The 22,979-nt window shown below is 43.2% G+C and overlaps 3 protein-coding genes across 6 annotated transcripts; 1 reads left to right on the top strand and 2 right to left on the bottom strand.

Moving 5' to 3' along the window:
• Window positions 1–522: 522 nt before the first annotated feature.
• On the bottom strand, window positions 523–6,949 carry PSMB1 (proteasome 20S subunit beta 1). Its single transcript, XM_031613549.2, has 6 exons — window positions 6,610–6,949; window positions 5,586–5,693; window positions 3,843–3,924; window positions 3,275–3,404; window positions 1,982–2,088; window positions 523–796 (listed from the first exon to the last, which is right to left on the bottom strand). The coding sequence occupies exons 1-6, from the start codon at window positions 6,708–6,710 to the stop codon at window positions 611–613; spliced, it is 714 nt and encodes a 237-aa protein (XP_031469409.1). The 5' UTR covers window positions 6,711–6,949; the 3' UTR covers window positions 523–610.
• Window positions 6,950–7,028: 79 nt separating this feature from the next.
• On the top strand, window positions 7,029–17,234 carry TBP (TATA-box binding protein). Of its 2 annotated transcripts, none has more exons than XM_031613515.2 (8): window positions 7,029–7,137; window positions 9,031–9,270; window positions 10,250–10,590; window positions 12,051–12,138; window positions 13,650–13,741; window positions 15,108–15,275; window positions 15,569–15,663; window positions 16,562–17,234. In XM_031613515.2, the coding sequence occupies exons 2-8, from the start codon at window positions 9,217–9,219 to the stop codon at window positions 16,639–16,641; spliced, it is 918 nt and encodes a 305-aa protein (XP_031469375.2). In that variant the 5' UTR covers window positions 7,029–7,137; window positions 9,031–9,216; the 3' UTR covers window positions 16,642–17,234. The 2 variants fall into 2 exon arrangements, with proteins under 2 accessions (XP_031469375.2, XP_031469383.2); XM_031613523.2 differs by having other exon boundaries at window positions 7,111–7,278.
• Window positions 17,235–19,079: 1,845 nt separating this feature from the next.
• PDCD2 (programmed cell death 2) lies at window positions 19,080–22,955 on the bottom strand. Of its 3 annotated transcripts, none has more exons than XM_031613501.2 (6): window positions 22,516–22,955; window positions 22,187–22,435; window positions 21,609–21,794; window positions 20,561–20,667; window positions 20,088–20,204; window positions 19,080–19,494 (listed from the first exon to the last, which is right to left on the bottom strand). In XM_031613501.2, exons 1-6 carry the CDS (start codon window positions 22,811–22,813, stop codon window positions 19,315–19,317), a joined length of 1,137 nt encoding a protein of 378 aa, XP_031469361.1. In that variant the 5' UTR covers window positions 22,814–22,955; the 3' UTR covers window positions 19,080–19,314. The 3 variants fall into 3 exon arrangements, with proteins under 3 accessions (XP_031469361.1, XP_089991584.1, XP_089991585.1); XM_090135458.1 differs by having other exon boundaries at window positions 21,609–21,746; XM_090135459.1 differs by lacking the exon at window positions 22,187–22,435.
• Between the last annotated feature and the right edge of the window lie 24 nt (window positions 22,956–22,979).

The raw sequence follows: 22,979 nt of genomic DNA, 5'->3' as shown, positions 1-22,979 counted from the left end.
CTATCCTGGACCTTGCCATGGGCAGGTTCACTATCACCTGCTTCCTCCTTCAAACCTAGCTAAAAGGAAGATCCTTTTCCCCCCTATGACTTAGGCAGATACCATCAGGCCAAGTGCATTCACCCCATGTTGAAAAAATAAAATTCCTGCAGTGGCACCAGCCTCTTAGCCGTGTCTTATCAGATGGACTTTCCTGGTCTTCTCACTATCACTACCTGATACTGAACGGTTGGAGGAAAACACCACCTGTACTCCCATTCCACCCATTAACTGCTCCAGTTTCCTGAAGTCCCTTTTAATACTAAACCCCTCAGGCTTCTCTAAGTGACTTAATCACTGCCAGCCTGAATTATTGCCCTAGACAACCTGCTAGGTAGATGTTCCACCACATCCTCACTTACCCGTCTCTTATCATGAATTACTCTGTTTTCTAAAAACAAAAAAACAACAACCACATACAGATAAAAAATACCACAATCACTTCTACCAAAGAAAAGAAAATATTCAGAATTACAACAGTCAAACTTCTTGAAAAAATTTAATAAGACAAACACCTTCACATTCGAGTTAAATTGTACATCGTAGATTACACATTTGTATGTGAACTGAATTAGTCTTTTCTTAACTGAATGGTTTCCTCTTTAATTCCATCTTTGGTGACAACACAAATCTTAAGCGCATCACCAGTGTACACATCTCTCTCAGCAGCAGAAATGAAGACATCCTTAACCAGCTGCAAAGCCTTCTCCAGGGTCAGAGGTACGTGCTCCACATTTTGCATGTTCTTGAAGCCAATCTAAGGAAAGACAAAGCATTTCAAAGGAAGTACCTTTCATCTAGCACAAAGGCATTTTCAGGCTGCAATAGAATTAGCAGATTTACACAAATGATTAGCCTGTTTTAAAACCCAGAGTTGGCAGAAGTAGTTCTCAATAGAGTTTATAGCTGCATCGTCAGAACTTTACCAACACTAACAACTAAAGTGAAGCATATCCTCTCCTACTATCAGCATACACGAGATACTCATCTATTTCTTCAGAAATTTCTCACTGGGTTAGCAGTATCAAAACAAGTTCTTTCCTGGTCACTTTGTAGTTAGGAACATTTCTCACAGGCAAGTATTCCTAAGCACACCTAGAATTTAAAAACAACAGCTCATACTGGAACATGATGGGCTTTATTAGTGTATCCTAGCTGATTACTTAAGTCTCCAAAATAAAAAAGGAGGGCAAAGGGTCACTTACTATGCTTCAAACTCAGAAATGATAAAAACTTGCAACAGATGTTTTATTCTCTACAGTTAATGAACCTTAAAAGCGAATCAAGGCTGAAAAATTAGTTCAAAGAACTGTAAAGATTTCACTCATGCAACAATTAAGAGCTTCAATAAAGTCAGTCAAGTTTTCACAGATTTAATTAAATAAGTTTTCAGTAGTTTTACATAAGAATGTCATGAAAATAGTCACAACTTGAAGAAAATTTTAGAATATTAGACAACCATATGGTTGTTTGATTCCTTGATTGGTTTGGTCCCTTCCAACTCCTACAGTTCTGTGATACGTTAATTGATAAAATTAATTGGAGTATATAATATATTTTGCCTTCTAAATTTATTACTATTTAATGCCAAGTATTAGGAATATTTACATTATCTTTCTACCTCTCTTGTCAGCTAATCAGCTTCTGTGGGAAACAATTTCTCAATTAAAACAAGTTTAACTACTGTAACCAGACTGTCCACTGTCCAACCTTAACAAAATCTGAAATCAACATTTTCAGACCTCCTGAGAAGGTAGAGCCACACAATTTTTAAACATATGGATTGATAACGTTACCTGTAATACACCCGAAGTTTCTCTCAAATAATACCTCTCAAAAGTAAGGTCACATCAATCTGAATATTGCAACTCTTCACTGAGATTATTAAAAAAAAAAAACACAAAACACAAAGAACAAAGAACAAACACAAGAACTATTTTACCTGGTTATCAAGCAAGGGCTGCAGCATGGCACTTGCTGATCCACCTGCTTTGAAAGAATCTCTCTGGTATGAGCCTACTGGATCAAAGCTATAAACTGCTCCCTTCCCTTAAAGAAAAAAAGTAGTATGTAATTGCAATCCAAAACGATTCTTAATACTGATAAGGATTTGCATAAAAAACAGTTTTGTCCATAAGCAGTTTCTAGAATACCAGAAATCTCCTAAGAAACCTTTACAAAATAGTACTGCACTGTGTTCAGACAATACTTTGTATAGCAGGCTGACTGTGATTATGGTGCCCTCCTATATGTCAGGTTATCCTATATGCACAATTTAAGCTATACCCATGCCCAAGCAGATATTTTCTACAGTACTTACCACAGAAAAAGTCCTAATGAAGAATAATCAAAACAGAAGAATGTGTTAGAGCACAGTGCTACACAGAGAGCTCTACTTTAACAACTAGTAGAAAGTTTAGTCAGCAAAAGTGCACAGTTCTTGGAACTGCTTCCAGAGTGTGTGCATGGATGTCTCTGCAGTGTCTTCCTGGAAACAGGGATAGTGCTTTGGGCTCTTATGTGCTTCCCTCTGGAGTCAGGCCAGGTTGCACAAAACAAGCTATCTTGTGCCAGCATAAGAAATGGAGATGCACTGTAGCATCTACAGGGTTTCACAAGGGAATACGAGTGAAAATGCAGTGCCTGGCTACACTCATTGCCTCTGTTCAGACAGGCTGCACCTGATGCGATAAGCTGGCCAGTGCACTTGGCCACACAGTACTGGTTGCTGAGCAGCCCTGGCACAGATCCAGACAGTAACATTAAATCAGAACAAATCAATCTTACTGAACCCAAATCAAACCCATGCGTGCAAACGTGTATTCTCATTCTTATCACATGCTGCACCCTCAGTCTAACATTTCCCATTATGCAGGACAGACTGATTCACCCTCCACATATTGCAGACATCTCAGCAAGACTGGGAAAGCACTACAACTTAGTTTTAACAGCAAACTGTGGGGAGTGGTTGAAATTATCTACACAAGACCACCTCTGAGCTCCTGCTCAAAGTCAGAGAATACAGTATTTTAGCAGCTCAACCACACCCCTGGACACAGAAAGTCCTGGAAGAGTAGAATTAAATTTACAGCACCTGTGTAGAAGTCATTGTTTTTGTTAGAGATTAGTTAACATTTAAAAGTCTCCATAGAAAACTTGTCTCCAGACTTAACCTTCACATTTCATAATCTCTACCACACTGAAAGGCACAAACAAAATTTGTTTCAAGTCTTACCTTCTTCATCAAGTCCCCCAATTATGTTGTAAACATAGTAAGGAAAGAAACGTCGAGAATACAGGATTGTAGACAGCATTGCTGCAATAGCTCCAGTAGTCATAGTCTTGTTATTGGAATGCTTGTACATCTGCAAATGGCACAGCACATCCAACAGGAAAGTCACACACTCAAATTCATACTCAATCAAAATTACATTTTCTGTAACATCATTACTGAGGAGAACAATGCTTAGCAAAATATTAACTAACATAATTACAAAAATAACATTGGTCTAACAGTAATGCCTTACTATAAACCAAAATTCATATTTTTCTGAGACTTAGCAAAGAATAGATGTTGCCTCATTATTCTCTTCAGCGCTTCAATTTTTAATCTCGCGATGTTACACTTGGCAAGAACATGGCCTCAATTTCATTCTGCTTGATCTTTCACTAGCAATACAGCTACAGTTACAATATGAACACTTGATGACAAACAGCAAAAATCATATTTAAAATTATAATAGGTCTCAAATGCGATACCAGAAAATATACATGTGTCTAAATATATTAAGATAGTTAGCTACCTTTAATCTTGCTTCAATAATTTTAGTAAGTGTAAGGCAGTCACCATGGAAGCCACTGCATCCAATGACTGTATGCTCTGTTCTGTAAAACAAAGTTTTGTTGTGATTTTAGATTTAGTAGATTTAGTATGAGCTACATCACTTTCTTACACAGTAAGTTATGAAAATACCAAACGTATTTCCAGCTTCTCAAACACTATCAGAAATAGTTGTCTAAAATGTAGCAGTAACAGGTCATCTGCAAATAAAAGCTAACTGCAGCTTACATCTTGGAAAGGACTTATTAAGTGTGGGATCACACAGATGTCACTCTTCAACCCACTGACTTCCACCGCAAAACTTTGGAAAAAAAAAACACCTTAGTTTCCTCAAGCACTCCTAAATGTAGTTATTAACAATCTGAATCATGTTACTCGATATGCTTTTACTCCATCTGGCCAGGGCTGGCTTTTAGCTGATGAGATAATGTTTATTCTGTAGGTGATTTTTTCTGTCAGCACAACAGCAGTTATTTGCTGATGTGTTATACAATATTAGTTCTTTGCTCAGTTTCAGAGCAAACATTTAATAAGCAATAACTACGGGAATCCACATTTCTATGAGAGCCTACAAACATTAACACATTATCCTGGTTTTGGCTGGGATAGAGCTAACTTTCTTCCTAGTAGCTGCTACAGCTCTGTGCTTTGGACGTAGGATGAGAACTGATGATAACATCAATGTTTTGGCTGCTGCTGAGCAGCAATGCACAGAGCCAAGGATGTTTCAGCTTTTCACACTGCCCTACAGTGATGGAGACTGAAGGTGCAAGGGAAGCTAGGAGATGACAGGGCCAGGACAGCTGATCCAAACTGGCCAAGGGATGTCTCATACCATGCAGGATCACGTGGAACAATAAAGTGTGATAGTTGACCAAAGTGGAGGGAGAGGGGGAAACTGCTGCTCAGGAACTAGCTGGGCACTGGTCAACAGGTGGAGAGCAACTGCCTCGTGCTTTACATTCTTTTATTATTATTATTATTTTCTTCATTTTCTGACCTATCAAGCTATCTTCGCATCAGCCCATTGGTTTACCTTGTTTCTTCCCCAGCTCTCTTCCACATTCCACTGCAGGGTTTGGGTGGAAGTGAGCAAACAGCTGCATAATGCTTAGCTGTCTACGAGGTTAAAACACAACACATGTTTATAGGCTTAACACTCAGCAGTCATTCTCAAAACAACTTAAATTGAGATCATCTCAGTTTCTGTCACCATGATTACCCAAAGCCATCATGAGATCTACGCTAATTGTACTAAAGTAATTTCCATTTGGATGGTAACAGAGTCAAAGATACTGCATAGAGTTAGCCAGGTAAAACACAAGTTTACATGATCACATGTCATAAGCAAAAAAACTGACAGCAGTGAGGTGGCCTGACAAAGCAGAACTAGCTATTACACAAGTTAATACAAAAGTTCTTCTGATTATTCTGCTAAAAAAATACCTAGCTTATGTTACAGGTCAAGTCTGGCACCATGCTAAAAACATTCAACAGCATGCAATAAGAAATTGGACTGCATTTAGGGCATCACACAGCAAAAGTCATCATAATTCCAAAACTCCAATTCTGTTACTACCTTTTTTTTTTTTTTTTTTTCCCCTGAAAGTTCTACATAAGGAACATGATAGATAATTTCAGGCAGCACACTTATCAATACACAGGGTCATTCCTCCATTTCATTTCTTATAAGGTACGGACTTACAGTTTGTAGCATTTTGGACTGTCCCGGCTGTGAATTGCATAACCTTCACTCAGTCGTGTGTCAGAGGCAACAATGCAAAAGTCTCCTCCAGCAATCGCCAACACAGTCCTTGAAGAAGAGTATTCATACAATCACAATTTTTGGCACAACTTGGTTCTTAGACAAGCGATGAAAAGATAAAAGTTCTCTATCCACACTCACATTGTGGATTCCTTCCTTATTACATTCCTTGATGTTTCTCACTATGCATAAACTCAAGAATGGAAGAAAAAAGATGCCAGACACCCTAAAGAGAATGTACATGATTCTCTGCTTTGACTACAAACCGTACGGAAGCTTAGCAATGACAAGACTCCCATTTTAGATGTCTGATAAGGAAAGCTGGCTAGCTCTCCAAGCAAATACACTCCAGCCAAGCACTTCGCACCGCTACCATAGAGTTAGCATCACTCTTTTAACTTAATGTTAACCTACGTTATTAATTTCCAAATAATTACTCTGTGGTTGCTACACTACCACTACCACTGAGTAGCTAAAAGATGTCTTCTATAAAGCAGTTACTCATCAGGAAAAAAAAAATTAAAGAACGTCAAGCTGCCCAGATGCTTGTCAATTCACAGCAAGCATCTGCAAAAGATCACCCACCTGTAAGAGTTACGACAAAGTAGTTCGTGGCTCAGTTGCAGCCTTAAAAACAAATCACCACTAGACACGTTTCCCTGGCCACTACAAAGAAACGAGCCCCTGGGTAAGGGAAAGCGCTTGCTTTGACCCCTAAGAGGTCAGCGGTCCGCAGTGTGAAAAAAAACCCAGTAGCACACACAAATAAAGCAGAAGAGGAGCACCGATCCGCGGGACACGCAGCCCTGCGCGAAGCCAAGCCCGGCTTTGCCCCGCTGCTCTACCGACAGGCGCTGCCCAGGACACAGCCTTCCTCGCACAGCGCCGGCGAGACCAAAACGAGCAGGACGCGGCCCAGCACCGCTCAGCCTCAGCCCACCCCACCCCTGCCCGCGGCTCTCACCCGCCGTTGAAGGTGTAGGGCGAAAAGCGGTACTGCACGGGCGCGCCCACCCCGCAGCCCGGCTCCGGCCTCAGCTCCGCGTATCCGGCGGCAGACAGCATCCCTGCGGCCCTGCCCGCTGCTGTCTCACGGCAAAATGGCGGCACCGGAAACGAGGCGGCACTCTAGGAGGCGCAGGCACTTCGTCTCGTCTGTCCTGGAGGTGCCACGCCCCACCGTCGGCGACCGCACAGCCCCACGAGCCGGACCAGATTCCGGGAGGAAAGGAGGGGAAGCACGCGAGGCTCTCGCTATGAGCGCGGTGCCAGACGCCGCGGCACGAGGTGCGAATAGAGCCAATACCCCGCGGGTAGCGGCACGACGCGCGCCCGCCCCGCCCTCACTCAAGATGGCGGTAGACAGGGCGGGGTGGACGCGCGGTGGAAGTGACGCAATCGACGCGCGCCGGCGGCGCGGGAGCGGGGCGCAGCTTGGCTCCTGCTGGGGCTGTGCGGCGGTGGTGGCGTCGCCGGGCGCGGCACGCGGCAGGTACCGACCGTTACGTGTCCCGCTCCGCCCCGGCCCGCCATGGCGTGGGCTACGCCGGTTCTGACGGGAGGGGCCGGTCGGGCCGAGCCCGCTCCGTACCTCCCCGTGGGCGCCGTTGTAGGGTCGAGGCCCTCCGGGCAGGTCTGAGCGGCGGGGAGGGAGGGGATGGGCGGTGTGGGAGAGCCCGGGGCCGAACGGCGCGCCGGGAGCCGTCCCGCTGCGGCCGTTGGTGCCGGGGGCGTGATGGCGGCGGGCGGCGGTCACCGCCTCCCCCACGTGACGGCGGGCGGGGAAGGCGGCGGCGGCGGCGGCCTTCGCTTTGGCACGGGCTATAATGGCCCCTTGCCGTGCACGTGGGCGCGGTACCGGGGCTCGGAGGGGCGGACGGCGTCCTTCGGCCGGGGGGATCGGGCCGGATGCGGGGGGTTGCGGATGGGTTCGATGGAGGTGTTGTCCGCGCGGCGCGTCCCGGCATGCCCGGCGTTCGGGCTGCGGATGGGCTGCCTCTGTGCTGGGTAACGGCTGGGTCGGGGGGCCGCCTCTTGCCAGGGCACGAAACGTGGAACCGCCTTTGGGGAAAACAGCGGGTGCCGTTTCGGCTACAGTGTTACGTTAATGCGATTCTGAGCTCTTGTGCCTTAAAGACAAGGAAAAGCTGGGCAGGCTTTCTTCAAATTTTCTGGTGGTTTGCGTAAAAATGACCTTGAAGCTCTCCGCGTAAGTGTCGAGTTAAGCAAGCTATAAACTAATGGCGAAGCATTTGATAAAAAAGATACAGCATTTCATAACAAGAAGCTATGCAGAGAAGGACCTAAGTGTTTTTGCTGGCTCACGGCCCACCTGCTGTCTGCAGTGTGCCCCATGGCCCAGAAGGCCAAGGGGATTCTGGGGTGCACAGCCAGCAGTTCGAGGGAGGTGATCCTCCCACTCTGCTCTGCCCTGCTGAGGCCACATCCAGAGCACTGTGTCCAGTTCTGGGCTCCCCAGTTCAAGACTGAACAAGGAGCAATGGACGCAAACTGCAACACAGGAAGTTCCGTACAAATAGAGGAAGACAGAGCTGCCCAGAGAGGCTTGGAGTATCCTTCACTGGAGGTACTCAGAATTTACCCAGACACTTTTCTACAGCAGGGAACCTGCTTTAGTGGGGGATTGGGCTTGATGATCTCTGGAAGTCACTTCCAACCCTTATGATTCCATGAAAGCATTTCAATTCTCTATTTGTATTGTTTCTTTCCATAGCATGCCAGTAGAGGTATGGTCTTTGTTTAAAAAACAAAAAACAAACAGTAAGTGAAACGACGACACCCAAAAGCATGCGTTCATTTCATGTGTATAAAACTGGCTTTCAGTTTCTCTTTTTCCCCTCATGAAGTACATCACTGCAATTCAGAAAACATTAGCGTTTTGCTTTATGTAAGTAGATGAAAGGAGGCTTCCTAAACCTGAGCTGACCAGCAGTGTTTTCCCATAGCAGAAAAAAAACGTTTTTGGAAGGCCAAGCCTTAACTCTGCCCAGGAGGAGATGTGTGAGCAATGTGTGGCTTTAGGCCTATCTGTCAGTAACTGGTGGAATTCAGTTCTGAAAATCAGTGCTTTCCCAGATGAAGCAAAGCATGTGGTTCCGTGAGGATGAAGGTCTAAAGCTGCGTGTGTAGGAGGGCTTAGTTCTGGAGGCGGCTGCTCATGTGCAGTGGGTGCTCATCAGGGGCATCCAGGGGGCTGTAAGGTATTGTAGAAAGAGGTTACTTTATATAAGGTGCATGGGTGTGTGCGTGCGTATGAGTGTTCTCACATATATTTGTATGTGGGTGTTTCTTATCTAACATACCAGCTGATAGGTATGCTTTTGTTTAAATGTTGTTCTCAAGATATTACTTCTTTTCTTTTCAGGTTCTGTTTAGTGTGTTAGATTTGCAACACGTTTTCTCTGGAGCTGATGTTTTCCTGACGTTTTCAGCTTGGCTAAAAAGCTGCTTTGCTGGAATGCTTTAGAGAGTCAAAAACCCTTTCGGTTTTAAATTAATTTAAATTAATTGAAGGAAGTATTTCTGGCCTCACCAAAGAATAACCGGAATCATGGATCAGAACAACAGCTTGCCACCCTACGCTCAAGGCTTAGCCTCCCCTCAGGTAAAAAGGAATGATGTAATATGCAACTGCAGTCTGAATTTCTTTGTGAAAGTGTTTTCTGTTTCTTTGTAATTTCTTGTGTAATTTCTTCGTGTCTTTTTTGTTTGTATGTTTGCAGATATGAAAAATAGAATAATTAGTAAAAAGCAGAGTTGAAAAACCATTGATTTATATGTCTAGAGGTTTAAGAAATATACTGAAATATTTATGGTTTTCTTGAAGCTGAAATATAACTGATATGTGGGAGATAAGAAGGGGAGACCTTATTGCAGCCTTCCAGCACTCGAAGGGAACTTGCGAGCAGGAGGGGGACTGACTTTTTAACATGGTCTAATAGCAACAGGACAAGGGGGAATGGCTTTAAACTAAAAGACGGAAATTTAAATCGGATGTTAGGAGAAAATTCGTTACTCAGAGGGTGGTCAGGCACAGGCTGGCCTGAGAAGCTGTGGATGCGCCATCCCTGGAGGCACACAGGGCCAGGTTGGAAGGGGCCCTGGGCTGCTGGAGCTGCTGGGTGGTAGCCCTGCCCATGGCAAGGGGTAGGATTGGGTGGGCATTCCCTTCCAACTCAAGCCATTCTATCGTTTTAACTTTGTTCATTGCTTTTGGAATCCTTTAAATTGGCTTATACATAATGGACTACAGTTGTGCTGCGAATGCATTTGCGTTCTAATGATTGCAAGTAGAAATTGTGGGTCAAAGTTGAGTTGAGTGCTTTTCAGATATTGTAGGAAACATACCAGCATCACTGACTGTCAATTCCAACACTGCTTGGCAACAGATTGATTGAGGTTGTGATTCCTGTTGTGAAAGAACTGAATCTTCCAAAGGTTTTCTGTTTTTAGCAGATTACTAATATGCCACAGGTTTGATGTGACCAACTAAGATGATTTATTCTTAGACAGCTAGCTTTTTCTCTTTAAAATGAAATTAAGTCAAAGGAACTGTGGTTCCTTTTTCATACTTTCTTCTGCAGGGTGCAATGACTCCTGGAATTCCAATTTTTAGCCCAATGATGCCGTATGGCACGGGACTGACACCACAGCCTGTCCAGAGCACCAACAGTCTGTCCATCCTTGAGGAACAGCAGCGGCAGCAGCAGCAGCAGCAGCAGCAACAGGCAGCACAGCAGTCTACATCACAGCAAGCGACACAGGGAACATCTGGTCAAACTCCCCAGCTCTTCCACTCACAGACTCTTACCACAGCCCCTTTACCGGGAACCACACCTCTGTACCCCTCCCCAATGACTCCGATGACTCCTATAACTCCTGCAACACCAGCATCTGAGAGCTCTGGGATAGTGCCACAGCTACAGTGAGTGTGTTGTGTGCTAGTATAGCATGACCTCTCTCAGGATGTGCTTTAATTTGAAATACCCAAGAGCAAAGCCACGTAAGGAATTGGGTACTACATTTTGATAGGAAGGGTGGTCTTGAATATTTATTTGTATGATTAGTGCAGAATGTTATCATTGTAAATGACTGTTTACAAGGGTGGATAGTGATAGGACAAGGGGAAACTAAGACAGAGCAGGTTTAGGTTAAATAGTAGGAGGAAGTTTTTCATACAGAGGGTGGTGATGCACTGGAACAGGTTGCCCAAGGAGGTTGTGGATGCCCCATCCCTGGAGGCATTCAAGGCCAGGCTGGATGTGGCTCTAGGCAGCCTGGTCTGGTGGCTGGTGATCCTGCACATAGCAGGGAGGTTGAAACTAGATGATCATTGCGGTCCTTTTCAACCCAGACCATTCTATGATTCTGTGATCATGTTGTCATTTAGCAGTACAGTGCTAAAGCTCTGTGCTGTAAGAGTTTGTCTTGCTTTACTTATGAAGCTGTCTGAGTTGATGATCTGGTATTTCAAAATACACGTGCCTTGAAACGCTCATTTGTAACTTGCACCAAAAAGTGAGTAGATCCACCTCACTGTGCAGAGAATTTTAGTAGTGAGAGCTTAAAGCAGACCACAGGAACTATAACATCTGTAATGGAATTGGAAGGGTTGAGAGGAAGATACTGGCTGATAGTCTAGAACCTAGTACTGAGTAGTCTTTAATATTTCATGCTCCATTTTCTAGTCAATTAATGCAACATAGAGCTTCTTGAGTTTCAGGTATGAAAGTATTTTCACTGAACTGTAGCTTTATAGAGACTTACAACAATGTATGGAAGGCCCAAAGAGAAATAGGTGTTAAACAAAGTGAATTTTGCACCAAAAGAATAGTCTCCAGTATTAATATTTTTTTAAAACCTATGGAAGACCTTTAGATTTCAGTGTTTTCTAAGTAAACAAGTGTTACTAAATGAAAAATTTCCTTGGATTGCTCTTAAACTTTCTGGAGATCGTTTTCTCCTAACACCTAGCAATGGTTTTATCTGTGAGGGCATTCTCACTTAGTCCCGCATCACGTTCTTCCTCCTTGAAGGACATCCCAAGGACAGTATCATTGCTACTGCATTTTTGCCCATTCACAGCAGCTTCCTGGATTGTGGTGAGTGCTCACAGCACAACCTCAAAAATTTTTTCCTGCCAAACTGAAATATTTTTCTCAAGGGATGCTTTTCATAATAGTTGGCAGAAAAGGAGGAATCAGCAGTCGTGCCTTAGGAGGTACTGCCCTAAGAGAGGAGTTTCCTGTCAGTATGAGAGATGTCATTGAAGCTTGCTTGGTTAAACAAATAAGAAAAATGAAACTAATAAGCATGCTATTATGGATAAGATGCATTAGTTCTTTAATTTACTTTTAAAAATGTATTTCTCTGAATTATTTTCAGGAATATTGTGTCCACAGTGAATCTTGGTTGCAAACTTGACCTAAAAACCATTGCACTTCGTGCCCGAAATGCTGAATATAATCCCAAGGTAAGAGAAGTATGTTAGAATGCATCCAATAACAGGTATGTACCAGCAGAACAGGTTTGGAGTGTACTTTGCTGTAGTAGCTAGATTGAAAAACCTTTATTCAGAAACAGTTTTATGGTAGAGTTAATAGAATTATTTAAGTTCATTAAAGATTTCTTTTCGGAATGAGTAAAAAGCATTCTTATACTGATATAGCTGTGTTTTATGTGAATATGGGATTTGGGAGCATTAGAAAGAACAGTGTGACTAATTAGTGTAATATGCTGGGGAAGTTTTTTTGTTGTTGTAGAGCTGTCCTGAGTTACTGTTTATATGGCACCCTCGTTGCTTTTGCTCAGAAAGTTCTGTTTTTGTGTTATTGCAAAATGTCTGATGCTCAAGTCTTGTTCTCTATCTTCTAACAAGAAGAAAGGAAGGGAGAATTCAATTTCTGGCCTCTGCAAGAGCCATGGTTGTTCTGTGTGTGCCAGAGTTTCTTCCTTCTGGCTACTGCCCTGGAATTCCTGTGGCAGCAGCGTAGTTATGGGGTTTTTGTGGCCTCGCTCCCCCTCTAAGCTCTGTTTTTTCACATTTTCCCCCAGTACTGACTGTTACTGTCAGTTATAACAGTGATGCTGTTAACAACTGCATGTGAGTAAGATGCTCGTGCAGCTCACATTTGAGCAGGCGATGGTAGCTCTTGGTAGGGTAGGTGGCTGTGTAAAACTTGTAGGCTAGAACGATCAATATGAAATGCTGTTTTTCCACAGCAAAGAAAAGAAGGGTTATGTAACACACTCCTGACTTTTAGTCAGTACATCCTTTTATGAAACAAAGACATTGCTTGGCTGTTATTTAAGCCATAGTTTGACAAATGTGTTGTTGGGTAACTCATGCTACTACCTTCGTTACGTCAGCAGAATAGTACATGAGACCGTATATGTGAGCTATATAGCACAAAAAAGGGATTTTGCATGTGATGCCCAGAACAGTTTGCAGTTGCTTCAGAGAGCTTAAGAATGTTTATAAATGCAGGTGTATTCTACTATGGTAGTTGAGGTGACTTCAGTTTATATGGAATATGGCTTCTGACTTTCCAGCAGTTCTGTTTGACAATTTTCTAATGCTACCCGAATGCTTAAGGTACAGAGCCAAAGTAGACCATAAAATATTTGCTTAACCTTCCATCCTTCTTATAACAGATTGAATTTCAAGATGTGGAGGAAAATTTGGTATTAAGATCGTCGCTATCATTGTGTTGCAAATGTTACTAGTATTTGTTATGCACATGGTAGTCAGAGATGAGCTTAGTAAAAGAGGAGTGCAGTACTAAAAATCCTTCCTGTTCGACTCTACCTCTAAGTGTGTTTGAAACTAATTAAAGCTTACTTGAAATGCCTGAATGAAGAGCGTTCTGTAAGTATATTTGAATCTAGTTATTTCTTTGCAATGGCTACTTAGATTATGCAAACTTGGTTTTATTGTAGTTGTTACATCTGTGTATCACTAATAATTTCAATGCTACGTTTCAGCGTTTTGCTGCTGTTATTATGAGAATAAGAGAACCACGTACTACTGCGCTTATATTCAGCTCTGGAAAAATGGTGTGCACAGGAGCAAAAAGGTATGTTCAGCTGTTATGAGCAAACTAAGCAAGATCATCTTTTCTTTTGAAACCACGATGCTTGAGAAATACTGTTTCTTTTATACAGTGTTTATATATATGTTGTATATGTGCACGCACATAGGAATGGCTATGCACTGAAACTGTTTAAACTGTAGGGGCAGCAGCAGGATAAGAGCAATTTGGTATTTGAGTTGTTTCATTCATCGCGGGCCAAGAGCTCCAAGTCTCCAGTCCCTGTAGTCTGATCTGTTCATAACGGGATCATCGAGGCATGAGAATTGAAAACTGAACATGAGCTTTACTACAGTGAGCAGGAGAGAAATTCTGCTCTGAAGAAGTCCTTTAGGAATCCAGAAAGAATAAGTTAATGAGCAGAGATCATAGAATAATTTGGGCTGGAAGTGGACCTTGAAGATCATCCTGTTCCAATGGCCTGCTATAAGCAGGGACACCTCCCTCTAGTCCAGGTTGCTCAAAGCCCCATCCAGCCTGGCCTTGAATGCCTCCAGGGAGGGAGCATCCACAGCCTCTCTGGGCAACCTGTTCCAGTGTTTCACCACCCTCACAGTAAAGAATTTCTTCCTAATATCTAATCTAAAACTCTTCCATTTCTCCTTATCCTGTCACTACATACCCATACAAAAAGTCCCTCCCCAGCTTTCCTGTAGGCCCCCTTCAGGTACTGAAAGGCTGCTGTAAGGTCTCCTTGGAGCCTTCTCCAGGCTGAAGAACCCCAGTTCTCCCAGCCTGTCCTTGTAGGGGAGGTGCTTCAGTCCTCTGATCATCACTGATGAATAAAGATGCACAGGATACACTCTGTCTGCCTGGTGATGTTCGCAATTCAAGTTGTCTTACTCTGCCTCAGGAGGAACCAGATCTTCAGCTGTTTACAAAACTGAAGCAAATTGCGTTCTGTAATAGCAAGTAAGGCTGTGTAGTTCTGTTAAACCCAGGTCTGAGTACCTGGGCCACATCAAGCGGAAGATTTTGGTAGTTTACAGGCTCCTATAGGAGTTTGTAGATTCTAGCAGTGGTGAGATTGAAAACCTAAGTAACAATTTTAATGTTTTACAGAGGGAGTCATGTACGTATTTGAAGGGTGTTGAAATACATGGAGTTACAGAGTAGAGTCTTCTGCTTCATAAACAGCAAATACAGTGTTAAAGTATTCAGGACTTTAGTACCCCAACTAAGTGTGCAAACCACTAATAGTTGTTAATTTTGGATGTAAGCATTTTGCAACTCTCCTCTCCTGCAACACATACAGCGTTTCTTTCCCAGTTAAATATTTGTGGCTTGGTGCAGTTTGCTTGAAGTAGTGCTTAACAGGGGAAATAAGCTGGCTATCCTTTTCTCCCTTCAGCGAAGAACAGTCCAGACTGGCAGCAAGGAAGTATGCAAGAGTTGTTCAGAAACTGGGTTTTCCTGCAAAATTTTTGGATTTTAAAATTCAGAACATGGTGGGCAGCTGTGATGTGAAATTTCCTATCAGATTAGAAGGATTGGTACTCACACACCAGCAGTTCAGCAGGTAAATGAATGTTTGCTTACCTTTCATTCTTGCTATGTAGTGACAAGCTTAGAGAGTGGTGTCTGTTCAGATTGTTTCCTTATACCAGAGAGGAGCCAGCATCTTCGTTCCTATCCTAGCTCTGCCTCTGGGGTAATTGATGTAATTTTCATGGGTTGATATTGGGCAACAATTCTTTGCTACTCTTCCCAGATTGTCTACATCTGCACTGTCTGTTTCTGCAGTTCTGCAGATGAAGGGCTAAGGACATCTGTCTGTTGGCACATTGAAACACTATGACTCTTCTCTTACAGCTATGAGCCGGAATTGTTTCCTGGCTTAATCTACAGAATGATCAAGCCAAGAATTGTTCTGCTTATTTTTGTTTCTGGAAAAGTGGTTTTAACTGGTAAGTCAAGTATTTTATTCCAGTAGGCTAGATTTAGACTGCATTAGAAACAATGGTCCAAGAAGTATGCAATTTATTAGTTGCTCTTCTTTAGAAATGACAGTACTGGGAAAGAACAGACAGTACAGTGTTTTGCGGACAAGAGCCCACAAAGCAAACCACATGTATTTGGTAAAATGTTATAAGCAGCAATCTTGAATCCTAATGAAGAATGGCAGGTGCCCAAAAAGAGCTCAGGTAATGTTCCCAGCAAAATCTGAAAGTCTGCTTTTGTGCACTAGGTGCGTGTGACTGAGCTCACTGCATTGTAACAGCTTGATGGGAGGCTGCTGCCATTTTCCTTTGATGCAGCAGCCAAAGAAGGGGGAAGATCGAAGCTCTGGGGCTTCCTTAACCTTGGGCACTCCACCTACACCCTTCCTTTTCCCCTCTGTTAAACCTTACTGCATTGGGAAAAAATAAATAAATAAATAATAATTCACAGATGAAAGAAGGAATGTCTACCTTCACTATGGCCTCTGCTGGCCTCTGTTTCAGTCGCTGTTTCCTTGCTTTCCCAGATGTTTGCACTCTTGAATAGAACTCTACTGTTCAGGCCCTTCTGCAGAAACATCCTATGGGGCTGTGCTTTGCAGTTGAGTGTACTGAAAAAGTATGTTTGGAAAATCTCATTTGCAAGTATGGCATAAGCATGAAGATGGTAATGAAACAAACTCTCAGGACTTTATTTGCCTTCTGTTAATCCTGATAATGTATGTTTTATAGGAAATGTCTATTTAAAGGAAGAAATAGAGGTGGATGTATGTAAAGCTGCATTCAAATAAACATTCTAAAAATTAAAATGAACTACTTGGCTCTGGAGAGAGAGGGAATTAAGTCAGTTTCTCTCTTACTGCAGGTGCTAAAGTTCGAGCAGAAATCTACGAAGCATTTGAAAACATCTATCCTATTTTAAAGGGTTTCCGGAAGACAACGTAACAGTTTCTACATATTTCAGAGGAATTGGGGGTACATTTTAAAAGGCATTGCATATGGCACAGCAGTAACGAGATGGACTTCAGTGAAACTGCAACACCAGACTTGGACTATTTCCCAGTTAGTGCCTATTTCCCTGATGCTCAAGGGGAATTGTTTTATCGATGATTATGTCTACTGAGTTACTGTGAGTTGCTTTGTTGGGCTGCTCTTGGAGCAGTCCCTCCGAGTTTTATTTATATTCTAGCTTTTAAATAGTTTTAATGCCAGTTCTGTTAATAGAAAATTCATAAATTGGTTTAAAAGATGAATGCGACCGTGTCACTCAGTGTATAAACCACTTAAGTTGCCATGTATATATGTTTTAATTTCCTTCCATTAAGACCGTGGTTTTTATAATTTTGAAAGTTAAGCTTTTAAATTTCTTCAGTTTTAAATTTCTTTGGTGCCAGACACATTCCCTCTTTCCAGTATTAAGCAAGGCAGAATAAATTTATTAATGAAAACAGCTCACTGTACATATATATATAATATATATATTCCTCCTCTTTTCTCCTTCAGCTCCACATGTACAATAAACCCTGTTTATACAATTATGGGAACTGTCTTAATGAGTTTTAAAATTACACAGCTGGTAAAGTGAAATATATTGAGAAGTTCTTTTTAATTTAATCTGGATTTTTGAATAGCACATGCACTACTGTAAATGACTTGTCATTTGGAGAAAATCTTAACAATGCTCTGGCTTGCTTACCAACAGTCATATCCTTGGCAACATCCAGCCTGATTACTTCCAGTACACTAACAGGAAAGAGAAGACTGGCTATAGGAGTTTGTGTTCAAGTATGTGTTGCCTCCCATTCAACAGATGGGATTTATGCAAGTCTTACATAGCTACACTTGAGTGAACTGGAACAAAAAGATTTTTTGCTTAGCTTCTAATATTTCTTATAAATCACTTTTGTATTTTACCAACTATGACAGTCTCACTATATTAGTGTTCCTATAAAATGTCAAAGCCCTTCCAGCTAGAGTCAGCATGTACATAATCTCCCCTTTGAAGTGTGATTGAAGCTTAATGGGCTGAGAACTAAAAATAAACTTTTTTCTCCAGTACATTTCCAGTAATAACCTTTCTATGACTTGCACATTCTTTCAAACAGCTTTTATCTAAAACTAACCCACATGTAACCATGGTCTCTTAATTAAAATGATGTTTCATTCCAGATAAGTAGTTATGGCTGGCTTTGCTACCATACCATTTGCAAATTGTGAGTGAAATTAATTCTTAATCTTTGCTATAGTGTGCACCACTATAAACAGGTCTTTCGATAATTGGTTTCACTGATCTTAGCAGGAAGTTGATATACTACTGGGCAGAGCTACATAATTAAATGAGATGCAGCACACAGCGGCTGTAGTATTTGGGTAAGCTGGTCCAATGTTCAGCTGTATTGCCATCTGTGCTTTTGTAGCATCTGCAGAACTGCTAAATATGGCAGGAAAACTTTGAGCCATATATCATATGGTTTTTCACTCAAATCAGCCAAGTTGTGCTGTAGTGACTTAAGATGGTGTGTGCTATTCCAGGAAATGATCCTTTTAGAAGTGTGGTGATGAGTAAATAGCTTTACACTTAAGGTGTTCTTTGCCTGCTCAGTTGAGGATTCCCAGCATCTAAGCTGCACAGAAGCAGTGGCTTCTAGTGTTTTCATAAAATTGCCTGTGGAATCACTGGTAAGCAGACGTGGAGGGCTCAAGCTGGAGAAGGGAATAAGTAAGTTAAGTAAATTCTGTATTGTAGGTAGAAACAATCCACCTCCTCTCTTTTACTGCAAATGCAGTTTTATCCACAGGAGTAGTTAAGCAACCATCCCAGTTACTTAAGCATTACAGTTATGTTTTCGCTCTTCCCTCAGTTATACAGCAGACAAATACCAGAACAATCTCCACAAGAAGGCACCTGTTTTTAAACTTCACTGAAGATGGATAGCAGAGTTAACAGTTCAGATTGAAAGTCTGCTCTTATGAACAGTAAACAACAGATGATAAACATCTTCTGCCAGGGCAGGCTTTGTTTAAACTGCTTCTACAATAGTCTAATGCAAAAATATTTTAACTCAGTTTATGGTTTTAAGTCAAACAGAACAATTACTTGTTCATTTTATCCTGAATTACCATTAATCACAACACTTAACAACTGCCTCTCACGATCCAGTGTACCTTTTGGAAGAGCGAAGTGTAATTAAGTTGCCTGTTTAAAGGCTATGCAGCTACATCGAAGTTATGACTGCTGTAACCTGCTGAGCATCAGCACGCAAGTGAGCTTAGAGCAGTCTGCTTTTTCTCTGTGAATTATTGTCAATTTTTTAAAGCAGAAGTTCTGATAGGCAATCATCTAGATTCTCAAATTCAGTTGCAAAAAAAGATACTTTCACCAGTCCAAAACCACTTAATCTTTATTTAAATAAACATTCAGAGTTGAGATTTGAAGTGAAATTCAATGAAGAATTGTATCTGGCTTTATTACCAATTTCAAGAGCATAAGAATGAAGTTGCCTAGGGCTCCTAGGCAACTGCTAGGCAATCTCCCTACCAACAAGACAACTGATGTTAGTTCAGTTTCCTGCAGATGCGTTGAAAAACGAGATAAGCGTGATATATAGATGATTCAACTTAGGAACTTAATGGAAGTTCAGTAGAGTCTATAGAGAAGTCTTGTTTCCATATGAACTCCTCAGCATACTTGTTTTCTGCACCGCAGTTCTCAGCACACGTGTACACCACCAGTGTTCCCCAGTCAATGCTCTCCCCAAGGCTGTCAACCTTAAGGTGGTTCAGGAGCTGTGGCATTATCTTCAGGGAAAAACACAGGTTACAACTACTAAGTAACAGTTTACACTTCCTGAAACTGTACTAGATGCAAAGGGAAGCAAAGGCATGCCCCTACTGAAGTCTAATACAAATTCTGTACATGAGCATTGTTAAATTTAGCAGCTACTCTCCATTTCAAATTATTATCCCCATGATTACATTGCTCATCTTTGCATCACATGACGTGTATTCAACATACGCATGCCTTAGCATGCAGAACTGTACAGCTGAATGCTTACAGCTCAGTTGACTTCTAATTCACATCTCAAATACTTCTATAAGGTGTATTTTTGAACAAACAATACCAGATGCCTATGACTTAAGAGTCGGTTCCATATTCACAACTGCCCCATTTTACACATGGTGCAAATTAACAGGATGGGGATCTATCTTATGTATGTGAAAGAAGTCCTATAGGGAAAAGCACCTGAAAGAATAAACATGGGTTCTGTACAAGTCAGCACTGTTATTCTGTAGCAATTTCAACTACTTTGCTTTAAGTGTACGCCCCTACAATTAGATTCCATTAAATCTGTACTGTATTAATGGTATTATCTTTAAATTAATTTACATACCTGGAATTCAAATACCCTTTTGGCACCACATAAGCAATTTGGGATATCTTTTTCTTCAGGTATATTTTCACCTGATACCCAGATTGGGCCCTCTCCTCCTCTGCAGTATCTAATTATCTAAAATAAAGCAGAAATGAAGCAGTTTAAGTTAACGCTGTCTTTCATTGTGTTATAAAACTGGTAGTTGGTAGTTACTGACGTAGACACAGCTTTAAGATGGCTGGAGAAAAAGGTCTGTTCCTTTAAGTCATATTCATGGAAAAGTTTATCCTCCCAGGACTGTTTAGATAGATAGCCAACATTTTATATGAGCTGAAATCTATGGGAAATTAAGCTTAATTGAGATGCATAGAGGATGATGAGGCATTCCCATCACCATTTCTAATTGTATGAATGAAATGAAAGGATTGAAAGTGAAACATTTTACAGGAGGACAACACTGTGCAAGTTCTAAGGCTGCTTCATCTTCTGACCTGCTCTGGCTCAACAGCTATTCGATCTTTAAATGTTTGGAAGATCTTGTCTTCTTTAGTCTCGTGTTTTGCCATTGCTTCCAATGTATCTTCATCTAATGCATCACCTAAGCAGGAAAACAAACAAACACACGAGGATTACAAGTTAACACAAGAAAGCAAAAATTAAAAATAATACTGCATCCCTAAGAGCATTTGGCTCTCAGTCCCAGTGTACATCACTCTTAAGACATTATTTTTCCTTTTTGTGGCACACTAAGATTCCGGCATGCACCCATTTATTAGACTTAGTAGCATTTTAGTCATAGATGCCAGTAGTGGAACAATAGAAAGGGAAGGAGGTAATTACCAAAATCTAGGGCTTCCAGAAGGTATTGTTAAATGCCTTGAACCTGCAGAGTGTGACAATGGGAAAAGGCCACCCACACTGCACAGGGACCAGACTTCAGTTTCAATCACTAAGAGTTACACCCCTGCCACAGCCCTCCCACGTTCACATCAATGTGTAGCATGGAGAATCCCTAGCAAGCTTTACACCATAAAGGACAGCTGGGAACCCACTTGCTTTCCCCTTTAACGCTATAAACTCTCCACTCGGGGTGTGTACAAAGCCTGTGAGGTGACTACAAATAATGACTTTGGGGAGAAGGGGCCTGTGCTTCAATTATTTTTTTAATTCAACCGGAATTACTCCAGAACAATTTTATTCTGGCACAGACAAAGAGATTTATTAAATATGATGGCAGATGCTCGGGGCTCTTCTTATCTCACTCAAGTCTCTTCTTTCTTAAGGGAAGCACAGCAGGTACAGCATACTCCCTAACATCCAATGCTTCACTGCAGCAACAGCTGCTCCAGCAGCTCCTGTGGCCGGAGCTCAGCCCCTCCCACAAAAGCAACTTCTATTATGGGATGTATACTAAAAGGCACCATGAACAACTGTAGCTGTAACTTTTGGTCACTGGTAGCTTAAAAAGAACACTTAAGAATTGCAGCATTCAACGTTTTAAAGACGTAACACAGGCTTCACTACTAATATATTTCTTACTTGTAGTGCTTGTGACTCTGCTTTCCTCTTGTTTTTCCAGTTTCTTTGATGCATCCACAGCACCTTTCTCATCGTCAGGATCCACAGTGCTGTCAGCAGGAAACTCTGGTTCCTCGGGTTCTATCAAAATTTCATATTCTGGAAAAAGGAATTCGTTATGGTCTGGCTCTGCATCCTCAGTGGCATCTATAAAACAAAAAACAGATACAACTTCACAATGTCATCTCATGTTTCACACTCTTCTTCCCAGAAGCAGCTGCTACAGTGTGCTATGAAGCAAAAATACAGCCCAAACGTTGCAAAGGCAGATTCAACCTACACCGCTGCTAGACCAAACATCAATACTAATGACACGCTGTACCATTTTTCATCCGTTGTGTACTACGAGTAGAAAAGCTGCCACGAACGCATCTGATACGCCTTCTACAACGATGGTATTAATTACGGGCTGTTACTTCTCACTGTTTCTGTTAGACGTTTCAAAAGCGTGACCCGCTGACTGGCACAGATCAGCTCGTTACCAACGGCCGCCCCTCAGTTAAGGCTGCTGCCAACTTTACGCGCACCCCCGGCCCCACCTGCGTCCCCGTCCTTCCCGCAGGAGCGGCGATGCCCGCGCCGCCAGTCCAACGCCTGGTGCTCGGGGCCGCAGTAGGCAGCGCGGCGGCAGCGCCCGCAGGCGCGGGGTCCCAGGCAGCCGCACACGCGGCACAGAGCGGCGCCGCTGCGGAGCCGCCGCGGGACCGGCTCGGGGAGCGGCGGGGGCTCTTCCGAGGGCGGCTCCTCGGAGTAGGTGGCGTTGCGGCGCGGCAGCTGGCTCCGGAACGCTGCGGGGAAGAAGCGGCGGGTGAGCGCGGCGGCGGCGAGCGGAGCGGGCGCTCCTCCCCGCCTGCGGCCCCCGGCTCACCGCAGAGCGGCCCCCCGGGGCCCGGCAGGCGGTAGCAGGCGGCACCGCGGCAGGCGAAGACGAAGAGAGTGCGGTGGAAGGCGTCGGGGCGGCCGGGCAGCGGAGCGTACAGCTGCAGCAGGAAGGCGCGGGGCCGCAGGCATCGGCCGCAACGCAGCGCGTCGGAACCCGGCAGTCCGGCCTCGCCCAGCCACGCCGGCCGCCCCCCGACCTTGCTGGGGAAGTGGGCGCTGCGCAGCCGCCAGGCGCCTCCCGGGCCCACCGCCTCCGCGAAGCCCAGCTCCACGCCGCCCGCCATGCCGCCGCCGCCGGAAGCGAGGCGCGCCGCCCTACGGCCGCGAACGGCGATGCGGTGCCGGGCGCTTAAAAACGCAGCGTCTGTTCCGCGCAGCCACACGGCGACAGTACTTGTGTGAACGTTAGTTTTAATGTTAACGCCTTCAGTCCCCCGTTACAGTCCGCAA

Source organism: Phasianus colchicus, chromosome 2 (assembly GCF_987193195.1).
Source record: "Phasianus colchicus chromosome 2, bPhaCol1.hap1.1, whole genome shotgun sequence".
In the NCBI taxonomy this organism is placed as follows: Eukaryota; Metazoa; Chordata; class Aves; order Galliformes; family Phasianidae; genus Phasianus; species Phasianus colchicus.
This window is presented reverse-complemented; position numbering and strand designations above follow the sequence as displayed.